The 21,146-nt window shown below is 40.5% G+C and overlaps 1 protein-coding gene across 5 annotated transcripts in view; it reads right to left on the bottom strand.

Moving 5' to 3' along the window:
- The window catches only part of PCNT (pericentrin), a 100,993-nt gene that overhangs the window by 13,735 nt on the left and 66,112 nt on the right, over positions 1–21,146 (bottom strand). For all 5 annotated transcript variants that reach the window (XM_075153865.1, XM_075153868.1, XM_075153866.1 and 2 more), the window contains 11 exons: positions 19,775–20,896; positions 14,289–14,813; positions 13,281–13,386; positions 12,678–12,832; positions 7,167–7,364; positions 6,717–6,890; positions 5,899–6,094; positions 4,705–4,918; positions 3,857–4,007; positions 1,504–2,220; positions 426–706 (listed from right to left, as the gene is read on the bottom strand). In XM_075153865.1, coding sequence (XP_075009966.1) covers positions 426–706; positions 1,504–2,220; positions 3,857–4,007; positions 4,705–4,918; positions 5,899–6,094; positions 6,717–6,890; positions 7,167–7,364; positions 12,678–12,832; positions 13,281–13,386; positions 14,289–14,813; positions 19,775–20,896 — 3,839 coding nt within the window. The remainder of the gene's footprint in view (positions 1–425; positions 707–1,503; positions 2,221–3,856; positions 4,008–4,704; positions 4,919–5,898; positions 6,095–6,716; positions 6,891–7,166; positions 7,365–12,677; positions 12,833–13,280; positions 13,387–14,288; positions 14,814–19,774; positions 20,897–21,146) is intronic.

Raw genomic sequence — 21,146 nt, 5'->3', positions numbered from 1 at the left:
TGCCAAAGTAGTAAGGAATTACTGCAACTTGGCCACTCATTCCTGACCCCTAGCTTTTCCCTGCCATGCTCAATGGAGTTTCCCATTCTAAACCTGCAGACGTGTTGATTAACCTGTTTTTTGATTGCTCTCTAATCAGACTGCTGCTTTCCAGTAGGTTTTTTTTTTGGAGTCATTCTTTTTAAGCAGGGTCACTTCACAGATCTAGTTCAAATGCAGGCACACAAGCTTCTAATGGGAATGGCTGCAATGGGATCACAATAACCAGAGACTGCTGCCACCATGAAACCATGGTTTCACAAAAGGTTAAGTCTTGTAAGCAGATACACCACTCATTCCCTTCAGCACAGGGCTCTCAGCCATGACCCACTCAAGTTCAGAAGCAGGATGGAAAAAACCCTACTGTTTTATGAACAACTACTTACTTATCTACAGTTTTATATATGAACTCATTCAGGTGCACAGTTACAAAAAGCAACTGCTGTCTTATTTTCTCTAGCTGTTGTTGCTGCTGTTGCAAATGCGATTTTTCAGTTTCTTCTGTCATGGCCTGTTTGGCATTTCGATCTTTGTTTAAGGTACACAACAGTTCTTGCTGATGGTTTGGAGATGGGAGATTTCTTTCTCTTTCTTCTAATATTGCCAGTATTTCCTGCAGCTCTTTAATTCTTCGTTCATCCCTCTGGTGTTGCCGTTCCAAGCTTTGCTATTTGAAAAGAATAAGTAGTAGTTAATTGCATCTTAGAATCATAGAATCATAGAATCGTTAAGGTTGGAAAAGACCTCTAAGATCATCGTGTCCAACCGTCAACCCAACACACCATGCCCACTACACATATACACACACACACACATATATACACACGTACACACATAAGTGTTTTTTTGTACACACACACAGACTGCAAATAAAAGCATCACACCTAACTAGCATATCAATCTCAGTGTTCCTTAACTCACAGACCACTTTTAGGGGGAAGGCTTACAGTACTGCCTTCCAGGGCCACCAGGAAGCCATTTAATGGCTCTGGAGTGGGCATTTTCTCCATCCATTTCCAAATGTGGTGATGGACAAGTCTCCAAAGAGCCTGCAAAGCTTCCCTCCTCCTCTAATTAAAGTGAGGGAGCTGAGAAACAAGAAGGGTGAAATCGGTACTGTCGCAAACCACAATTAGGGGCCTAGCTCAAAATAAAGGCAATGACATGAAACCTAGTTTAGTTCTGTTCTGTGTTTAAGCCATATTCTTCTCCATCTGTTAACAAATGGCAATTCCCAGCATAGGCAAAGATTTAAAGATCAACTTCTGTCAACAATAAACCCAGACGCAAACCCCTGAAAACAGCTGCGCTTGAGAAATGCGGGAAAAGAGCTCATCTAATGCATTTTTCAGAATGCTTTGTTTAAGGGAAGGAAACATTTCAATTAAAGAAAACCATCCACAGGGTTAAATCCTAGTTTGTGGCTACTTCAATGCAAGGCAAGACTTGCAGAGGCATTCTCACCAGTCTCTCTTGATCTCTCTGCCAGTCCTTCTGTTTCTCTAGCTCTGTTTGTTGCTGCTGTCTTTGCTCTCCCTCTCTCTCCTCTTTCTTGTTTTTATCTTGCTCTTTCATCATCTTGAAGAGCGACTGCAGTTGTTCCCAGTCGGCCTTCAGCTTTGCCTCTCTTTCCTTCTGGGCCTCTAAGGAACGGATTACCTCTTGCTTTTGACCCTGAAGAGATTCCAGCGTAGCTCGCAATTTGTCACTGACCTCTCTCTCCTTCTGGGTTTCTTCGCAGCACATCTGTACTTCGGCCTCTAGCTGCCTTTTGGAACGAACGGCCTTCTGGTGCATTTTCTCAATAATAGCAGCTAGCTCTATAGTTCGGGACCTCTCTTCTTCCAGCTGGGCTTGGAGCTCTCGAACAAAGGCTTGTTCCAACAGCAACTCCCTATGCTGACAAGAAGCACCTTCTTTCACTCTCATACTCAACTGTTCTGTCAAAACACGTTCGTGATTCAAGGAATTCAGAAGCTCCAATGAACGATTTTTCTCAGCATCCAAATTTCTCTGTAGCTCCAACAGTTTGGTCTGTTCCTGGGACAGCAACGCTTCACAGCGGGAGTGCTCGATCTGAAGTTCCTTGCGGAGATTATTATTTACCGTTTGCTCGTGCTCTAAGGATACGGCCAGCTGGCTATTCTGCACCGACTGCAACTCCAAGGCAGCCTGCAGCTCCTGTTCAAAAGGGGGAGGCACATATCAATAGTCTAGCACAAGCACCCATTTGTGGGGAGGCTGGCATTCGGCAATTTTCAACCTCCTGTTTTATCCAGGAAGAAATTCAAGACTGAACTAGAGTAGTTCAGGTATTAAAAAGTTTAATTTAAAATTACAAGTTTAATTTTCTAATTACATGTGCCAGAAGCATGCTTGTTAGCAACATGACACCAAGTAACAAAACCAAAGATTGTAATGTTAAAATATCTTCCGGTACATTATTTTTTCTTCAATTAGCAAGACCCTCATTAGGAAATCACTATTCTTTACATCACTCAATTCCCTTAATAAGTGACATCTGAAGCAGAAATAACCCATGTTGATTTAAAAAGAACCAAAAATCTAAGCAGTAAGATGTAAAACCTCTGGATTTTACAGCCCATCTGTTTAAAACACACCGTACAGACTGAAAAAAATAATCCAACCCTAGGTCCATTTTGGGAGCCAGCCTTTCTTCAGAAGGAAAGGGAGCAACTGAAGGGGCAGTCCCAGGGCTCTTGCAGACAGTCAGAGCTAGCATTGCAGTTGTCCTAGCAGGGGGGTCTGCCCTACAACCCCCAGCCAGCATCACCTCTCCTCTGATCTTGTAGAAAGCCAGGTCAGATGCTAAGTGGAATCAGCTTTCCATAGTATGGCTTCAAGGGAGGATTTGGGAATGCAAGACTGCAGCAATGTGAACTGTGAATGGTTTAATCTGGTGCACAACTACACTGGGGCCAATGCACTTTTCTTTTTGATTTGGCTAAGGTGGTCCCTGCCTTCCCTGCATGAGCAGTCTTTTTACAAGATGGAGGATGTTAGCACCATGTCCTACCATGCAAGTAGTAACAAAAATCCCAACGAACAAAAATCATCCACAAACCTAAGCATCTACCAGAAATATGATGTGAGAGGCCAGACTACAAGGAAATAGAGTCAGAATTGTGTTTCCTCACTTAGGGCATTTAACTAGGATTGTTTTGGAGTTATTCGATAGAGTTTAGTTTTGGTTTTTAAGTTTAAAAAAAGGTTTATGTTAAATCTTCTGCCTTTTCCAGTCACTGTAGGCCTTTTACAAGAACTGAGTCATTGCTATCACAGTATCAGAGAGAATGCTGTTCATTTGTTTTCCATTCAATTTAGAAGAAAAGGAACAAAAAAACCACTTTGGTTAACCTCCAAAAAATACACGTTATATTGGAAAGGCTCCAATTACTCTCTGCCAAGGATATGTATCATTGGGTGGTTTTCTTTATAATCTCAGTTGATCATACACATCTCATCCTCACAGCATGTTTGCTCTGGAATAAAGAGTGCAGTTACACAATCGTAGAATCTGGCTCTCCCTACACAGCAAGGGGCAGTACAAAACTGGTCCCAAGAATGTGCATGTGCAATTAAGAAGGGTAACTGAAAGCTTTAATTCTGTGAAAACAAAATAAACGCTATGCACATTCAGTAGAAGTTTTGTTTTGGTTTTGGTTTTTGTTGCCTTTTTTTTTTTTTTAACAGTTATTAAACAACAAACACTGGATGTGAAAAAGACTGCAAAAATAACTTGTTAACTTTATGCACCAAGGGAGGTGAACGGAAGCATTGAGATGTAGGGTATTACCTCCAAGGCCTTTGTCTTTTCATCTTCTGCTTTCTTATGCTGAAGCTGTTGTTCCTCAAACAAACCTTGTAGCTCTGTTTCCTTCAGATGTTCAGTCTGCAAGTCTTCAAGTGCAGCTGTCAAATCCTTTTCTTTTTTTTCCAATTCAAAACTGCAAAGTTCAAAACGACACTTCTATCTATGTTCAGAACAGAACACCCTTCACCAGCAACGCAAGACATTTTGGGTTACTTTTTGTGAGTTGGTTTATTGCCTTGTTTCTTTAAGATGGTCTCTGCTCTTTCTAAAGAGGGTCAGTTTTCAATACACAGCTATTTAGCATCTGAAAACATTTTCCTCCCTGCAAGCAAAGCTAGAATTGCCCAGTAACAATTAGGAGATAGGGAGAAGTTATCTATCCTGGCAGAGCAAAACTGAGGAAAGAAACACATTGGCATACACTAGAAATAAGGGCACGGGGGAGCGGAGAAAAAGAACAAACACAAGATGACAGGCAAACAGAAGTACCAACCAAAAGACTAAGACAAAAGCTGCAGGAGTGGGGTACATCAGGGATGCAGGGATCTAGTCTGTTCACTTTTAATACACCCATACAACATGCACTTGTTTCCACAACCTTCTCAGTCAAGGCTACAGAAAAGGTAAATATGCAAATTTGAATTGAAGAATAAATAAATTTAGGCAGTCAGTAAAGAAAAATGAACATATCCATGAAAAGTGAAAGACGTTAGTTTTCCTCTTTGTGTTTCCAAGTGCTAAGCCATTTGTGGATCCAATGAGTATAAAGCTCTTTCAGATCTGTTAATAAATAAAATAAAATAAAATAAATGAATAGACCTACTTCTCACCTTAACTGGTTTATTTCCCTCTGAAGCTCTTCTAGGGATTTCTGCAGCCTTTCATTCTCTTGCTTACTTTCATAAAGCTCTGATTGCAGGGCTGCTTTTTCTTGATTCAAGTGATCACACGTTTCAGAGGCTCTCTTCTGCTCCTCAGACAGGGTGCTGTGCAAGTCACTTACGATAGATTTTTCCTGTTGAAGTTTGTATTCTAATAATTCAACTAGGATAAGAAAATGTTAACAGTTATTGCAGAGAACTTGACAATGTTATCAGTTACACTGGTTCAAACTGGGGGAGAAAAAATCAGCTGTATTAAAGTGCTCTTATCTGGAGTATTCATTTCTTTTCAAACATGAGATGAATTAGCAGAGACATGCTGCTAGTGGACGAGGCAAAGTGAGAAAAACATGAAAGCTGGGTAAGACTATGAGAGCTACTGTGATATACTGTCAGTAACCTGTTACTAGTGGATTCTAAACCTCATTAAGCGAACCCATCCATTTACAAGCAAACATATTTATAAAGAATTTCCTGAAAACCAACAAGGGTATTTTACTATCCTTTATGGGTTTTCTATGTGTATACACTATTTACCAAAGACTCACCCTTCAGGTCTATTGCTTTGGGTTATTTTAAAGCTTCTCTTTGCTTTTCACAGATTTTCTTAACTACTAATATTAGAAAGAAGAATTCCTTCCTCTGCTAAAATCGTAGGAAACCTGAGTGCATTACTAAAACTGAAGAATTGTACAGCATCTGCTTTTTTGCAAAACAATCTTTTTTGCCTTTTATCTTCCGGGCAAAAAAGGAAAGAACTGACTCCCCCCCACTGCGGGGCAGGGAGTGAGCGAGTGGGGTTTTTTATTGCTTTGGGTTATTTTAAAGCTTCTCTTCACTTTTCACAGATTTTTCTTAACTACTAATATTAGAAAGAAGAATTCCTTCCTCTGCTAAAATCGTAGGAAACCTGAGTGCATTAGTAAAACTGAAGAATTGTATAGCATCTGCATTTTTGCAAAACAATCTTTTTTGCCTTTTATCTTCCTGTCAAAAAAGGAAAGAACTGACTCCCCCCTGCTGCGGGGTGGGGAGTGAGCGAGCGGCTGTGTGGTGTTTGGCTGCTTAAGCCTGTGTGGTGTTTAAGCCTGCTGGGTTAAACCACAACAGAAGACCAGATAACAAGAACTTGGCCATTACTACCTTTCCTCCGAAGGTGGTGTTCTTGTTTGCTCCCGTGATCTTCTGCATTTGTAAGGGTTTCCTGTAACTGCTGTAGCTTCTCCTGGTTCTGAAGATGTGTCATGCGTAGCTGAGCTCGGAGGTCCTGTATTTCAGAGAGCAAGCTATTCCGGTCTGAAGAGAAAAGGTGCTCTACAACCATCTGTCTCTGTTCCTCCTGAAAACAAACCAAGTCCGATTAAATCTACAAGGCTATTCCCATATTTTCTACAAAGATAAACCCTAAAGAAACCCTTGCAGTACAAGTTTTATATGGAAACAACTTCAGATGACTAAGTTCATGTTTCATATTAATGCAAAATGTTAACATTAAGTAACAAAGAAAAATCCCACTTCACTAGCTTCCAAATAGAATAATAGTTATTAATAATAGTTTATACATAATAGTTACTACAAACCATCTGGTCTGAACCTAAAAACAGCAAAAAATGCCAAACAGATTCAGAGTTAGCTCAATACATACCCTTTGCAAGAGAAGTCTGTGAAGCTCTAGATGGAATTCTTCCCCTCATCCCTTTTTATCAAATATTTCCTTCTCACTATCACAATCTTTCTGGATGCCAGCTAAAATACTCAGTAGGCTTTGTAACACAATATACAAAGTTTGAGAAAAATGGTACCAAAACGTAGACTATAAAAGCTTACTGATCCCACACGATCTGAATTAATGCACAAGATAAGATTTAACAATGGAAGTAATAAAAATGTAAAAACCATAAAAAATACAGGGGAACAGAAGAAGTGAATTATGAGCATAACACTTTAAAAGGTTTTCTTACTTGTTGTTTCATTATATACTCCACTTTTTCCACTAATGAACCTTCATCACCAGACCCAGGATTGGGGAAGTGAGACTTCAAGTCAATTTGCAACACATTTCTCTCCTTCTCAAACACACTCTGTACTGCTTGCAGCAGTTCTCCTCTCCAGTCAGCAGCAATACCTGAAAATTCCTGTTAAAAATTTTTTTTTTTTAAAATGGCATCTCTCTCAATCTCTAACCCACTGTCTTTCATATCATTACTGTGTAAGAGTATACCTATCTGTTAATTTAAGCAGACTGAAGGTGTTTAGAGGCCTGTTCAAATCTCAGAAAGAGTTCCTTGCTCTAGCTGTTTTATATATATACATACACAGACACACCCCTCCCAACTACATAATAATACACACTTCTATATATACATAAAAAACTGGTTACCTTGCTTTAAAGGATATTTTTATTGTCATACCTTGTCTCCTCTATCTGCCACCTTGCTAAGGTAATCTTTCAGCGACTGTATAGCATCCAGCAAGGCTAAGCCCTCCTTCTGCCATCCCTCCATCGCCACTCTGGTCTGATGAACACTTTTCAGCTCCCTAAAACCAAAGGGATGTTCTGACAAAGCCAATATTTTGCGGCTCTCCTCATATACCATCTTCAGCACAGTCTGAGAAGGAAAAAAAAGATAATGCATAATATTAGGAAACAGGCATCGGCATCCTGACAGCGTAAGAGTAGAGGGATAGCACTAGACAATAAAAATAAGAAGGCTGTCTGAGGCTGTGACACAGATAAAGGCATGCAGGTCTACCCTGCTGCTTCGTATGCTTAATAAACTAAGAATTCACATACACACACACTTATAGAGTGAGCCAACAGTTACCAGAGAATTTTTATCTCCTAACAATTGAGGTCAGGTACTCACAATGTTTTAGCCTCGGCCAGCACATCTTATGGCTGTGTACATCAACACGCTAATATGCAATTAAGCCGAAGAACTGTACTTTATCTTTGTTGTTTCTGAACTATTTAGCTAACTTTCCTGGGAATAAATTAAATTCTATCAAGTCTGAAGCCATGTTACTAAACTCCAGAGATGCCAGAAAACTGAATTACGTATTTAGACAACCTTGGCTTAATTTAGCAGATTATGTACAAATAACATCTCCCAAAATAATCAGTCTTAATTTACACAGTGGAAATTGATTCCTCTGACATTGTCAGGCAAAATAATCTCTTTTAAATAAATTCCCTGTTTACAAACTATTACATCATGCACAGGTGTTTCCTGGTCTCTTTTCAAGGAAGGTCACTGGAGATTTAAGTCCTTTTCTACATATATCTCATCAGAAATATCCCAGCCTCGACGTGGAGCTGTTCTTCAGTGCTACTCACTTTAATAACAACAATATGGAGTACTTTTCTTTAAATTTTGATATTCTTTCTTTGCACTTTTTTGAATGACTTAACTTTTGAACCAACTTGAGTTGCTCTTCTGTCACTGAAATCAAAATAGTGATTATTTCAAGAGCCAATGCTAAATGATTAAAACCTTCAGTGAACATTAACAACAGCAGCTCACTAAAGTGTTCAAACTAAACATCCAATACTAGAATATGCACTCAGATCTTACAGCCAGTAAAGTCTAGATTGATGATCCACAAAAGAAACAAAATTAAAAAATTCTGTTTCTTAAGATAAAATAAAATTCACCTCTTCCATGAAGTCTACGAAACTATGCTCTTTGAGAATTATTAATTTTTTAGATACAGAATCATAGAATGGTTTGGGTTGGAAGGGACCTTTAAAGATCACCTAGTCCAACCCCCCTGCCACAGGCATGGGGACATCCTTCATTAGCTGGCCATGCTTCTTTTGATACGGTTGGCCTTCTGGCCTGCGAGTGCACATTGCCAGCTCATGTGCAGCTTTTCATCCACCAATACCCCCAAGTCCTTCTCCGCAGGACTGCTCTCAATCCCTTCATCCCCCAGCCTGTACTGATATTGGAGGTTGCCCCAACCCAGGTGCAGGACCTTGCACTTGGCCTTGCTGAACCTCACGAGGTTCACATGGGCCCATGTCTCGAGTTTGTCCAGGTCCCTCTGGATGGCATCCCATCCCTCAAGTGAATCAACAGCACCACTTAACTTGGTGTCGTCCACAAACTTGCTGAGGATGCACTCGATCCCACTGTCTATGTCATTGATGAAGATATTAAAGAGCAGTGGTTCCCAGACTCTTGAGGAACATCACTTGTTACTAATTGCCTCTTGGACATTGAGCTGTTGACTGTAATTCTCTGGATACAGCCATCCAGCCAATTCCTTATCTATTTAACAGTCCGTCCATCAAATCCATATCTCTCCAATTTAGAGGTAAGAATATTGTGGGGGACAATATCAAAGGCCTTACAGAAGCCCAGACAGATGACATCACTTGCTCTTGCCTTGTCCACCAATACAGTCACTCCATCGTAGAAGGCCACCAGATTAATCAGGCATGATTTTCCCTTCATGAAGCCATGTTGGCTGTATCTAATCACCTTCCTGTGTTCTATATGCTTCAATATAAGTTCCAGGAGGATCTGTTTCATGATCTTACTGGGCACTGAGGTGAGGCTGAAAGGTCAGTAGTTCCCAGGGTCCTCTTTATTACTCTTTTTAAAAATGGATGTGATGTTTCCCTTTTCTCCAGTCACTGGGGACTTCATCTGACTGACATCACTTTACAAAAATGATGTAGAGTGGCTTAGCAACTACATCTGCCAATTCCCTCAGGACCCTGGCATTCATCTCTTCGGGTGCCATGGACTTGTGTATGTCCAGGTTCCCCAGGTGGTCTTGAACCTGATCTTCTCTTACGATGGGAGGGACTTCATTCCCCCAGTCCCAGCCTTGAGGTTCAGGGACTTAAGATGTGAGAAGAGAGATTGCCAGTGAAAACTTGGCAAAAAAAGGTTGTTGAGTACCTCAGCCTTGTCAGTTGTCACTAGTTCTCTGGTCTTATTTATCACGTGTATATGTGTGCATGTACACACACATTTTCTTTTATCTTCCTTTTCTGTCCAACGTACTTGTAGAAGCCCTTATTACTCTTCCTCCAACTGTGAATTCCTTGCTGAATTCCCCTCCAACTGTGCCTTAGCTTTCCTGATCCCATCCTTACACATCCAGGCAGCATCCCTAGATTCTTCCCAGGTTACATATCCCTGGTTCCACTGCCTGTGCATTTCCTTCTTACACTTTAGTTTGGTCAGGGGGTCCTTACTCAGCCATGCTTGTCTCCTGCCTTCCTTGCCTGATTTCTTACACATGGGAATCAAAAGCTCTGGTGCTGTAAGAAAGATGTCCTTAAACAGCTGCCAGCTCTGTTCTGCTCCTTTACCCCTGAGGGCAGTTTCCCAGGGAGTCCCATCCACAAATTCCTTAAACAACTGAAAGCTTGCTCTCTCAAAATTCAGCGTCCTGACCCTACTCTGTTTTTCAAAGACAGCTCTGTACTATCAAGAGAAACCCTGCTGCCTCTCCTTCCTTGCCTGTCTCTTCTGAACAGTTTATAGCCATCGATTGCATCGTTCCAATCACGCGATTTGTCCCACCAAGTTTCAGTAATAGCAATTAGATCATAGCTTTCTAGCTGCACAGTGACTTCCAGCTCCTTCTGTTTGTAACCCATGCTATGTGCATTGAAATAGAGGTACTTCACTTGGGCTGTTGACTGTGTCACGTTTTTGGAGGAACAAGCCCCAGTTTCTTTGAGGCATTTCATAGGTGTTTCCCTGTCGTTTTCTAACACATCAGCAGTCCCTGGCTCTTTTCTGTTGCTCAAAACTCCATCCCCTTCTCCTGCTAAGTCTAATTTAAAGCTCTCCTTACAGGTTTGTCCAGCTTATTGGTGAAGACACTTTTGTCCTACTTGGTCAGGTGAATCCCATCAGCTCCCAACAGACACGACTTCTCAAAGGTATGTCCATGATCATAGAAACCAAAACCTCGAGTATAGCAGAGGCATTCACCTGTTCGTGTCCTCTGTTCTGGACCACTTCCTCTGACTGAGAGGATAAAGGAAGAATACCACCTGTGCTCCCAATCCTTTTAACATTGATCTGAGGGACATAGAGTCTCTTTTGATGGTTCCACGTTGCCTTGTTATAGTATTGTTAGATTCTACATGGAACAGTAGGAGCGGATGATAATCCTTAGGGTTCACTAGGCTTGGCAGCCTTTCAGTGATGTCATGATGCCTCCTGGTAGGCATCAAACTTCTCTAGAGAAATTGTCTGGATGGTAAGTGCCTCTCAGTAAGGAATCTCCAATTACTTTTACATGCTTTTGTGGTGGCACTGGTTCTAATGTGAGTGGGTGGTTGCTTCAACTCTGCATGGTTGGCTTTTCCTGGATCATGTCAGTTACTCAATGTGCTCTTCATTCTCCAACCCCAGAGCATCATGTCTGTTATGAAAGGGCACTTCAGAGGATGGGGCAAGGTTCTTACTTCTGCCTTGACCAGAGATGAAGGTCCAGTCTCCCTCATCTTGTGAGTTACTTGTGTCAGTCAGCTTGAGTTTGAATTCAGGCTTACCCTCCCCTTGCACGGCCTTCCTTCATGGCACAGATCTTCCTTCATATTGCTGAGCAAGCTGAAAGAATCTGCTAAACATTTTAGGAGGCAGCATTCACTTTCTAGGAAGTATATTTCTTGCAGTTTCTTATTACCCGAGGTTCTTCAAGTATTCGAACTCCCTGTACCCTACTGCATTTACTCACGTACTTCTCACCAGCCTCATAGATGAGATGATTTGGAGCACTGAATTTCTCCCTTTCACCAGCTGGAATTCCTGGAATGCCTGAGAGCTTGTCCTGGTTTCAGCTGGGATAGAGTTAATTTTCTTCCTAGTAGTTGGTATAGTGCTGTGTTTGGGATTTAGTATGAGAAGAATGTCAATAACACACTGATGGTTTAGTTGTTGCTAAGTAGTGCTTACCCTACTCAAGGACTTTTCAGCTTCCCATGCTCTGCCAGGTGCACAAGAAGCTGGGAGGGAGCATAGCCAGGACAGCTAGCCCACTGGCCAGTGGGGTATTCCATACCATATGAAGTCATGCTCAGCATATAAAGCTGGCGGAAGAAGGGGGACGTTCGGAGTGATGGCGTTTGTCTTCTCGAGTAACCGTTACGTGTGATGCAGCCCTGCTTTCCTGGAGATGGCTGAACACCTGCCTGCCGATGGGAAGTAGCAAACGAATTCCTTGCTTTGCTTCGCTTGCGTGCGCGGCTTTTGCTTTACCTATTAAACTGTTTTTATCTCAACCCACGAGTTTTCTCACTTTTACTCTTCTGATTCTCTCCCCCATCCCACCGTGGGGGAGTGAGCGAGTGGCTGTGTGATGTTTAGGTACCGGCTGGGGTTAAACTACAACAGAGCTCATTCAGCTGCAGCACCAAACCAAAGAATCCCAAGCATATACTTTCTTAAACTTGCCTTACTGACTAGAATAAGCAATCACTGCTCAGTCTTCTGTATATTCTTCATGCTCCTTGAACTCACTCTGAAAGATCCCTCCACACCTTGCAGTGGTGTTTCCAGAGCTCTCCATCATATCAGAATGGTAAGAACAGGCAGGGGAGCATGATGTCGGCTAGTTATGCTTATTTATGAAATAGCTTTCTGTAAACCCTCCAAGACAAACCCATAGATCAGATCAATCAGTCCTTGTACCGCCACATTCTGGAACATCACCAGTGCTGTCCTAGCAAAACTTTTTCAATTGTAGCAAGTACAAGCAAGACAAATGTCAGTAAATTTGTCACATGAGAGATGCAAAAATGACTCAAGAACCATAAACAACTTGAAGGTTAAACCGTTACAGAACAGTTTACAGTGTAAAAGTAGCAGCTAACTCTATTTTATATTAGCATTTCATTTTCGCTGTTTCAGTTTTAATTTGCTTGTATGCTTATATTAATCATATATTACCTTCAGCTGTGGTGAAAGTATTTCCTTTTCTCTCATTGATTCCGTAATATCTGGAAACATTCCACGGTACCGCAGATAAGCCATGAAACTAGCATCTAGATGGTCTGATGTTTGTAGCTCCGGCTTTAGTTTAGCTGCCAAATTTGAGCTGGTATCTGAAGAAAGAGAAAGCCCCCAGCCCCCACAAGTGTTACAAAGATGAAAAGAACTTGAAACCAGCATAACCACTTGCAAAATAACTATGATTTCTTCTGCTAATACGAATGCAGGGTCAGCTGAAGTTAGTTGGTTGAGATCTCAACCAACTTAAACAAGTAAAAAGGTTTTACGTTGCCTTTAGCACCAGAGAAAGTGTTGTAGTTAAGTCAGGACTCACTAAAAACCCATGCCTCCTTTTCAGTATATAAAGATGAAAAGGTAAAAGCAGACTTCCACTAGCACAAATATACAAGTCTTTCTAAACAAAGAACCACCTGAGAAAGGCATAGCTTTCAAATAAAAGATCTACAGTAAAAGAAAATGGGAGAAAGAGGAAACGTTATAATATTTTTATACTGAAGTTAACAAAAGGTGAAAGGAATCTACAAAAAAAGTTAAACTTACTGCTGCCATATCCATCGCTCATTGCATCTATGGCAGATGCTCTTGATCTTACATCATCTTGTAAATCAGAAGGGGTTAAAGTTAGATTATCAGCTTCTCTCATCTGCTTGGAAATAATTTTTCACATTAATTTAGTTTTTTGAATCCAGCTGTAGAGTTTTCTGCATTTATAACAACTTTGATACTAGTGCAGATTTTAGCAAAAGCCTACTTGATCATAGTGTTAGAGATGGCAAATACCACGATGAATGCAATATTGGTGCTCTTTGGAACCCATTCCATCTCTTTTTTTTCCTCCCTTTCAATAGTCTTAAGAAACAAACATGTATTTATAATTAATTGCCCTTCAAGAGCAAGGCACTAAAATATACAACCGAAGATTAATTTTCTGAAGTATAGACTTCATCTTCCTGTGAAATAATACAGACACGAATATATAAAATATTTCCATTAAAAAGAAAAATCTCTATTCTCCAATTTTGAAACAGTCTCTTCTAACACTCAAAGACAGATATTTGTAAGTGGAGAACTGTTACAGTAGATCGAGTACCGTGGTAGCAAAAAAGTTTTACAGGTTTTAGCTCAATTACTTGCACATGAAGTATTATCACAAATTTATCAATTACTTCCATGTAGCGTCACTGCAAAAGTACCAGGATTTGAAGAGCCCTCTCAACAAATCTTCTGAGAGCACAAGAGCAATACCCATATTTTTATTTATACCACATCAGGAGCGTATATATGTGCAGGACGCAAAGCCTGCTGTAAGCAGTTTATTGCTCAATTTTAGGTTTTGGAAGACTGTCTTCAATTATTAGAAGCAGTGGTAAACAGTGTTTTAATACAGGCCAGAATTTGCTCCACTATCTGACAGTGAGAGAGGAACTAACAATCATACGTCCAGAACGTTACTGGACCTACCCCTCTTAGTGTGCAAGTTTCTACTACTTGGAGCCAATGGCCCATCTTGTTTAATTAAAATGAAATCAGACATGAAATATCACTTACCAAAATCTTCTCCATATCTTGGTTATCATCAACAGAGTAGGTGCTTTCAGAGAAAGCTGGAGATTTTCTACCTACTCCCACTGCTGCTTCCTCACTGCCATTTTCATACAGGTTAGAATATCCCAGCAATACAGAATTATCTTCTTGCATGGATGACCTGGTGTGCATAATTTCAAAATCTGTGCTTTCAACTTCCGAAAAGGGCGTCAGATGAAGCACTGGTTGAAGTTCCATGCTTGTATCTTGCTTTCTCACCATCTCAGGTGAGCCCCATGAAGCCATACCTGCAATTAAATTCTGGAAGTCTTTTGAAGTGTTTTTGCCTATGTTCAAATTGTGTTTTGGAGAATCAGGGGTTTGATGAATTTCCAACATTTGCTGGCAATGCTTTTTTAACTCTTGCTCCTCTTCGGAGTTGTTGATCACATCTAACTTCTCAGTCAATATGTTTTCTTGTGATTGCTTAATCTGAGTTTTTGGATTTATATTGTGAGTCGTCAAGTCAAACATAACTTCATCTTTTTCCTACAATGAAATAACACGTATTAATTGTTTCATGGAATTTAAATAGGTTTTTACAAACTGAAAAGCATGAGTTTAAGAAGATCTTCTCAAATTTAATAGTCGTTACTATTATTATTCCCAGGTTTTATGTAAAAATGATCTGACAGTTTAATATATTTTATATGCCAGCTAACCAGGCTTTTTAACAAGCCTATCATCAATAGAAGGAAAAAAAAAATCTGTGCAATACGCAAATGTATTTCTGCAGAGCTGACTTTTGTATCAATCAGGAAAAAAGGATATTCCTTGTAGCTGTGTAGATAATCTTCCTACTTTCAAATAAATACAAATTAAAACCTGTTGCTTTCCTAACTGGACAAATCTCCTGAACTATCTTAAGGCTTAATTCCTGACCCAGGGCACCAGGAAAAAATGGTTAAGAAGTCTAGAGACGATTCCTATGCTGCCATTTCAATGCAGGAGAAACTGTCAACCATCTACTTCTAATCACTGGAAGGAAGAGCAACATGGATTCACATGTCCCATCATGTGAGACACACAGCAGCCATGTATACCAATGTGCTTTATCCTAAATTTTGGTGAGGCCATACTTGTACCTTTTAGCGTCCTGTTCCCACAGGGGTACTCTACCCATTTTTTAATTATTTTTTATTTTTCCAAGCACCAAACAACAGACTTAGGTCTCTGCTGATCAGCAACACTGCAGACCATTTCTCAAACTCTGACTCTGTAAAAACAGATACACTAGGTCAGACCAAAGTCCTTCTACCCAACCACCATCTCTGACAGAGGCCAACAGGGAAACACAGCTGGCATGGGCACACCAGGGGTCCATCTTCCTCAGTTGTTGTGATCCTTCCACATAACTAGCTATTTTCCAGTCTGAGGGCTTGGGTATCTGAACGGCCACAGAACCTTTCCAGCATCTTTCCCATAGTGGTCACTGACGAGGCCAAGGCTAGACTTCTACTTTCAAACTGCAGAGACATCTGAATAATGTCAATACTGTGCCACAGAGTATGCAGATACATCCCTGCCTACTTTGCTACAATGGTTCTCATTTAGTCAGCATTTCTATCTAAAGAGCTTTCTTCCTTTCCCAAGTCCTCTTGATGTTATTGTTCCTCTCCTATGACCTTAATGCTCTTCTCAACAAGCAGTTGTGTCACAGACACAGAGGGAAGGCTGCTGTTGCAGAGCCACTGCTCCAACAACTCCCGCTGATTGCTCCAGAAGTCAGGAAGTCAAACCTTCATCCTGCCTCTCTGCCTCTAAACCCGTTACTTGCTCCACCTGGAGGTCGACATCCAAATGGAACATCTCTGAACCACAGCATGAAAATACTTTTACCCTCATCCTTATAACCTCAGGGATCCAGTGTGGTAGGACTTGCCATCACCAAGTGGACCCTAAGGCTAGTGCCCAACTTGCTGTAATTCCAGGGTTTACTAATGTCATTAATATAGAAACTCCTAAGGGAAAAGTAGTCACAGGCATGCTCATGGCAAAAGCTGTGCCTCTTCTGTGGCAGAAGGGAGACTCCAGAGCATATATTGAGCATGCCAGGCTGCAGCTTCTCTTCTAATGCCTTCACAGCTTACACAGAAGGTCTGGCTGCCTTGCTTCCTCCACTTTTTTCATCTTCAGTTTCCCAGGCACTGAAGCCTCTCAAAACCCCCTCCCAAGTTGGCCCACCCACTGCTTTAAGAGGGCTCTGTTTTCCCCCGCTGCTGCCTTCCCCCCTCTCGCCTTCTCTCCTCTCTTCAAATCAGGAATTTTTTTGCGTTATGTTCACTATTACACAAAGGCTGTTAAATGTTAACAATTTGAACCAATTCTCATTCACTATTAAGGGTTAAGTAAAGAGCTGCTTAACCTCATGTGGGTTTTCTGTCTTGGTACTCCAAGCAGCAGTCATTTCTTTTCCTCTGAAGATGTTCTGTATAACGGCATTTAGCTAATCCGTACCAGAACAACAGAAGTACCCAAATATTGTTATTTTTCCCCTTTTCCAGCTCTCAGGCTCATGATCACTATCTTGCTCAGATAGTTGATATTCTAAACCAAATATTGTACTTTTCCTTACACTGGGATGAGCTAGATCCATAGGAAAAGGTCTATCATAATGAATGCTTGAAGACAGAGTAGTTTACTTAATTTGACTCAATATATTCTCCAACTTTGATGATCATCCCTCCTCAGCCTACTTTAAAACTTTTAGCACTTAAACATGGAAATATATATACCGACATATATACACGAACTTAAACATTTCAGAATCTAAGTTTCTACTTGAAAAGTGATTTTTAAATCATTTAACTGCCCCCAGAATTCCAGCATACCTTTAAATCCTTCAAATTTTTACCAGTTCTCTCTTCACTGAATCCTAACCCCTTTTTCACTGAACCTAATTCAGAATTAAGTTCTTCTTTATGAGATGCCAGTCTTACAATTAAATTCTTTTCATTCTGTGATGTATTTGTAGCCTTTAACTCTTCCTGCATTGTGTTCAAAGGAAAAATATTTTTTACGTCAGCCTTTTCCATATTCATATAGATTGTGCATTTTCCATACATTCTCAAATTGTATCTACAGTAACTATGATTTTAAAGTTGTGCATGCACCTCACACTGTTTATGTATTTTACATGACAAACAGCATAAATAATGCAGTTGGCTGGAACTCACATGGCATATTCTGGTAATGTAAGCTTGTATCAAATAATCATTACTAAGCTGAGATCAAGCAGCTGTACTCTTATCCTGAATAAGAGAAAGACAGTGTTGCTGCATGTGATTTCCACCAGAAAGCTGATAACTAACTTTCCTGAGTTAATGCTACTACTAAGTGGCTATTACAACTTGAAAGAGATCTATAGAGACAGATAAAAAACACAGCCAGTAAATCTGGTACATAGTGTATTTGGTTATGGCAGTTGTTTATGCTCTTTAAACAGAATTTAACAATCACTATAAGCACATGATCCAGTAGACCACTAGACTGGAAGTCAAGTGGCTAAGCTCTGATGCTGCCTTGTATACATACATTCAATGGTCTGAAGTACGTCATTCTGCATAGGTCATCCAACGCTATTCCCACCTGATCCCTTTTTCTGAGGGATTTCTGAGACAGACCCTGAATGTACAGTATCACCTAGGCAAATGGCACTGATCCAAATTAGAACTTCTAAGTAAATACAGATACAAACACCAGTAATGATCATGTTTTGCATAGCTAAACTCTTCATTTCTGCTTAAAAAATAAACAAAAGTCATTTTACATAGTAATTATCCTACCAGTTCTTTAAATAAGGAGAGATGGCATTCAAGTATAATTTAGATAAGATACATCCTAAATACACCAGTGTAGCTTAAAGATAACAGATAAAAGCCTAATGAAAACCCACTGTTATTACTGAGTACGTTTTAAAATGAAGAACTGCATCCTGTTGTGATTGCTGGGCTATGAAGTGAAATAGCAGAGTGATACAAAACATTCTGTGATATCACGGTAACTCTGCAAGTAGGTTTTTACCATTAGTGACACCAATATTAAAGCTCAGTTATTTTGCCTAACTTTGAAATCCAATAATTCTACCTACAAATCATCATTTCTACCTGGTGCTGAAAAGCTATCTTCCTTTCCCACTATGAAGGCGCAAGTAGTAGAGTATAAGTCAACCACCTTGAATTTTTATACCCACGTCATACTGCCAATCAGGACCCCCAAAATCCACATAAACCTGACATCTAACTTTTTTCCTTTCCTATGCACTCAGAAACTCTTTTCATATAAGTCCTCTTACTAACACTTATTACCTCTGTAAGCCAGCCTTAAAAGCCATTAAGTTGGTATATGACAGACAACTACAGCTCTCTGAAAAACAGGTCATCTGGGTTCTATTGCTTTGCAAAATTGAGTAATTTAATAAAAGTTCACATTAGGTTATCTGGAGCAAATGGTTCTAGAAAGGATTCAGAATAAATACGACAAAGAGTCACAGTAAATAAAAGATTTCTAGAAAAATATGATACATGACAAAGTATTTTCAAGTAGTTCTCCAAGACAGCCATAAAGCATGGCAATCATAGTCCTAGCAGCTTGTGGTAGATTGACCTTGGTTGGTTGCCAGATGCCCACCCAGCTGCTCTCTCACCCTCCCTCCTCAACAGATCTGGGGGAGAAAATAAGATGGAAAGATCTTGTGGGTGGAGATAAAGACAGGGATATCACCTACTAACTACTCTCACGGGCAAAACAGACTTGACTTGGGGAAAATTTATTTAATTTATCGCCATTAAAAATAGAGTTGGATGGCAAGAAACAAAGACACATTATGAAACGGCCACCCCCCGGCACCTTTTCTCCCCAGGCTCAATTTCACTCCTTCGTTCCAAACTCCTCTACCTCCTCCCCTGCAGTGTGTGCATATCTGCTCTAGCGTGGTCTCTTCCATGGGCTGTTTCTCACACTCCCCCCGCCCCTCACTCCTCACTGGCTGTGCAGCATTTTGCCGTTTCTTAAATGTTTTTGCAGTGGCTGACAGGCTCAGCTGTGTCCTGCGGTGAAACCAGCTGTGCCCAGCACAGAGCAGCTCCGGCCTTTTCTCAGAGGCCCCCCTGCAGCTCCCCCACTGCCAACACCTTGCCATCCACACTCAATAGATACCTTAGGATCCATGCCTAAAACCATATCCAGCTCAGAAAAACTGACTGGATTAGGTTTCAATGTGTCCTTGCCCTGTTCTTAGGCCTTCCACACATCTACCTCTAGCCACTGCTGGAGAAACTACCCAAAGATAGTCTGACCCTTCAACTGACTCACCACAGTCATTTTTATGCCACAGTATTCATCTTCACGCTTTCTTACAGCACTGAAAAGGATAAACTATAGGGCTTTATATGACACATAAAATTATTTAAAAAAACCCAAATACTACTATTAAAAAGCAAATCACATACCAGTTTATCAGTAGGGGAAGCCAGTACTGCAGATGACTGATCAACATTTGCTTCCAGTTCTTCCAATTCCTCCATTCTTTTTTTAAGGGCTTTTTCTTCTCTTTCTCTGTGGCAGAATGGCTTGAGAAGGTTAGTCTCTTCATGATCACGTTGCTCCTTTGGCTTGTACAACTCCAACTGTGACACAAGTTCACCTCTTTCCAATCGTAAGGCTTCAAGCTCTCTCACATATGCCTCAATTTGATCTTTCAGTTTTGCAGTGCTACCTTGCAGTTCATTGATTTCTCTCTGATAAACTACTTCTTTCTGTTTCAGTGCTCGCACCTGCGAATCAAGTCTCGAAACTTCTAACTGAAGACTATAAACATCTTGAGCCTGACTTGCATCTCTCTTTTCCAACTCAGTTTGAAGCTCTGCTGCCTTTTTTGTTAAGTACTGCAACTTGCTTGTATCAGCTTCTCTTTGATCTGCCATTGTCTTTATTTGCATATCTTTCTCTAGAGTATTTGCTTCCCTCTCTCTCACAGTATCTTCAAGTTCTTGAATGCGAGAAGTTGCCATCCTTGCTTCAACCTCTCTCTGAGAAAAATGTGTTTGGAAAAGGCTGTACTCTTTCTGAAGTGCATCGTACTGTATTCTCAGAGAGGTCAGCTCTGCAATGTGCTGCCCTGATGACTCTCGTAATTTTTGGCATTTTTTCTCCAAAATTTCCACTTCCATTTTGAACTGCGATTCCTTCTCTTCCAGTTGTTGCTGCAGAGCTTCTCTAGCAGTTGAGACAAGCTCTACTTCCTCCTGAAGTTCTCTAACTTTGGAAAGTAGCAATGCGTTTCTTCTATTTGGATCAGTATCACCCTGACAATCTACCAGTCCCTTCTTCAACTCATTCTGAAGGTTTTCGACTGGCTTTCCCAATGCAAGTTGATAGAGATCATCTTGATTGTCGCTAACTTCATGATATACTGGTCCAAATTGTGCCAGCTCTTTTTGAAGCTTCTCAATTACTCCGTGGAGTTGCTCTACCTCTTCATCTTTATCCTTATGCAGCCTTTCCTGGTCACTGCGAAGGTGCTCGACAAGTGATCTGAGTTCTTCAATTTCAGATTTTTGATCTTCTACAACCTGAGCAAAAGGATAAAGTCGCAATATTACTGTATTTAGGCAGAATTACTATTGCACATAGAGTTTAAATTACATTTTTCTTCTGAATCATGCAGGCATTAAATCACACATTTAACAGCAGGAAGAATTGCACACTTCAGCTGGTAGCTACTCAGGATACTCTCTACTTTCCTAAGAGAATTATCAAATAGATTTCATTTACAATAAGATTCTGTATACCTTGCTTCCCTCAAAATCAAGCAATAAACAT

Source organism: Calonectris borealis, chromosome 6, assembly GCF_964195595.1.
Source record: "Calonectris borealis chromosome 6, bCalBor7.hap1.2, whole genome shotgun sequence".
Classification (NCBI taxonomy): domain Eukaryota; kingdom Metazoa; phylum Chordata; class Aves; order Procellariiformes; family Procellariidae; genus Calonectris; species Calonectris borealis.
This window is presented reverse-complemented; position numbering and strand designations above follow the sequence as displayed.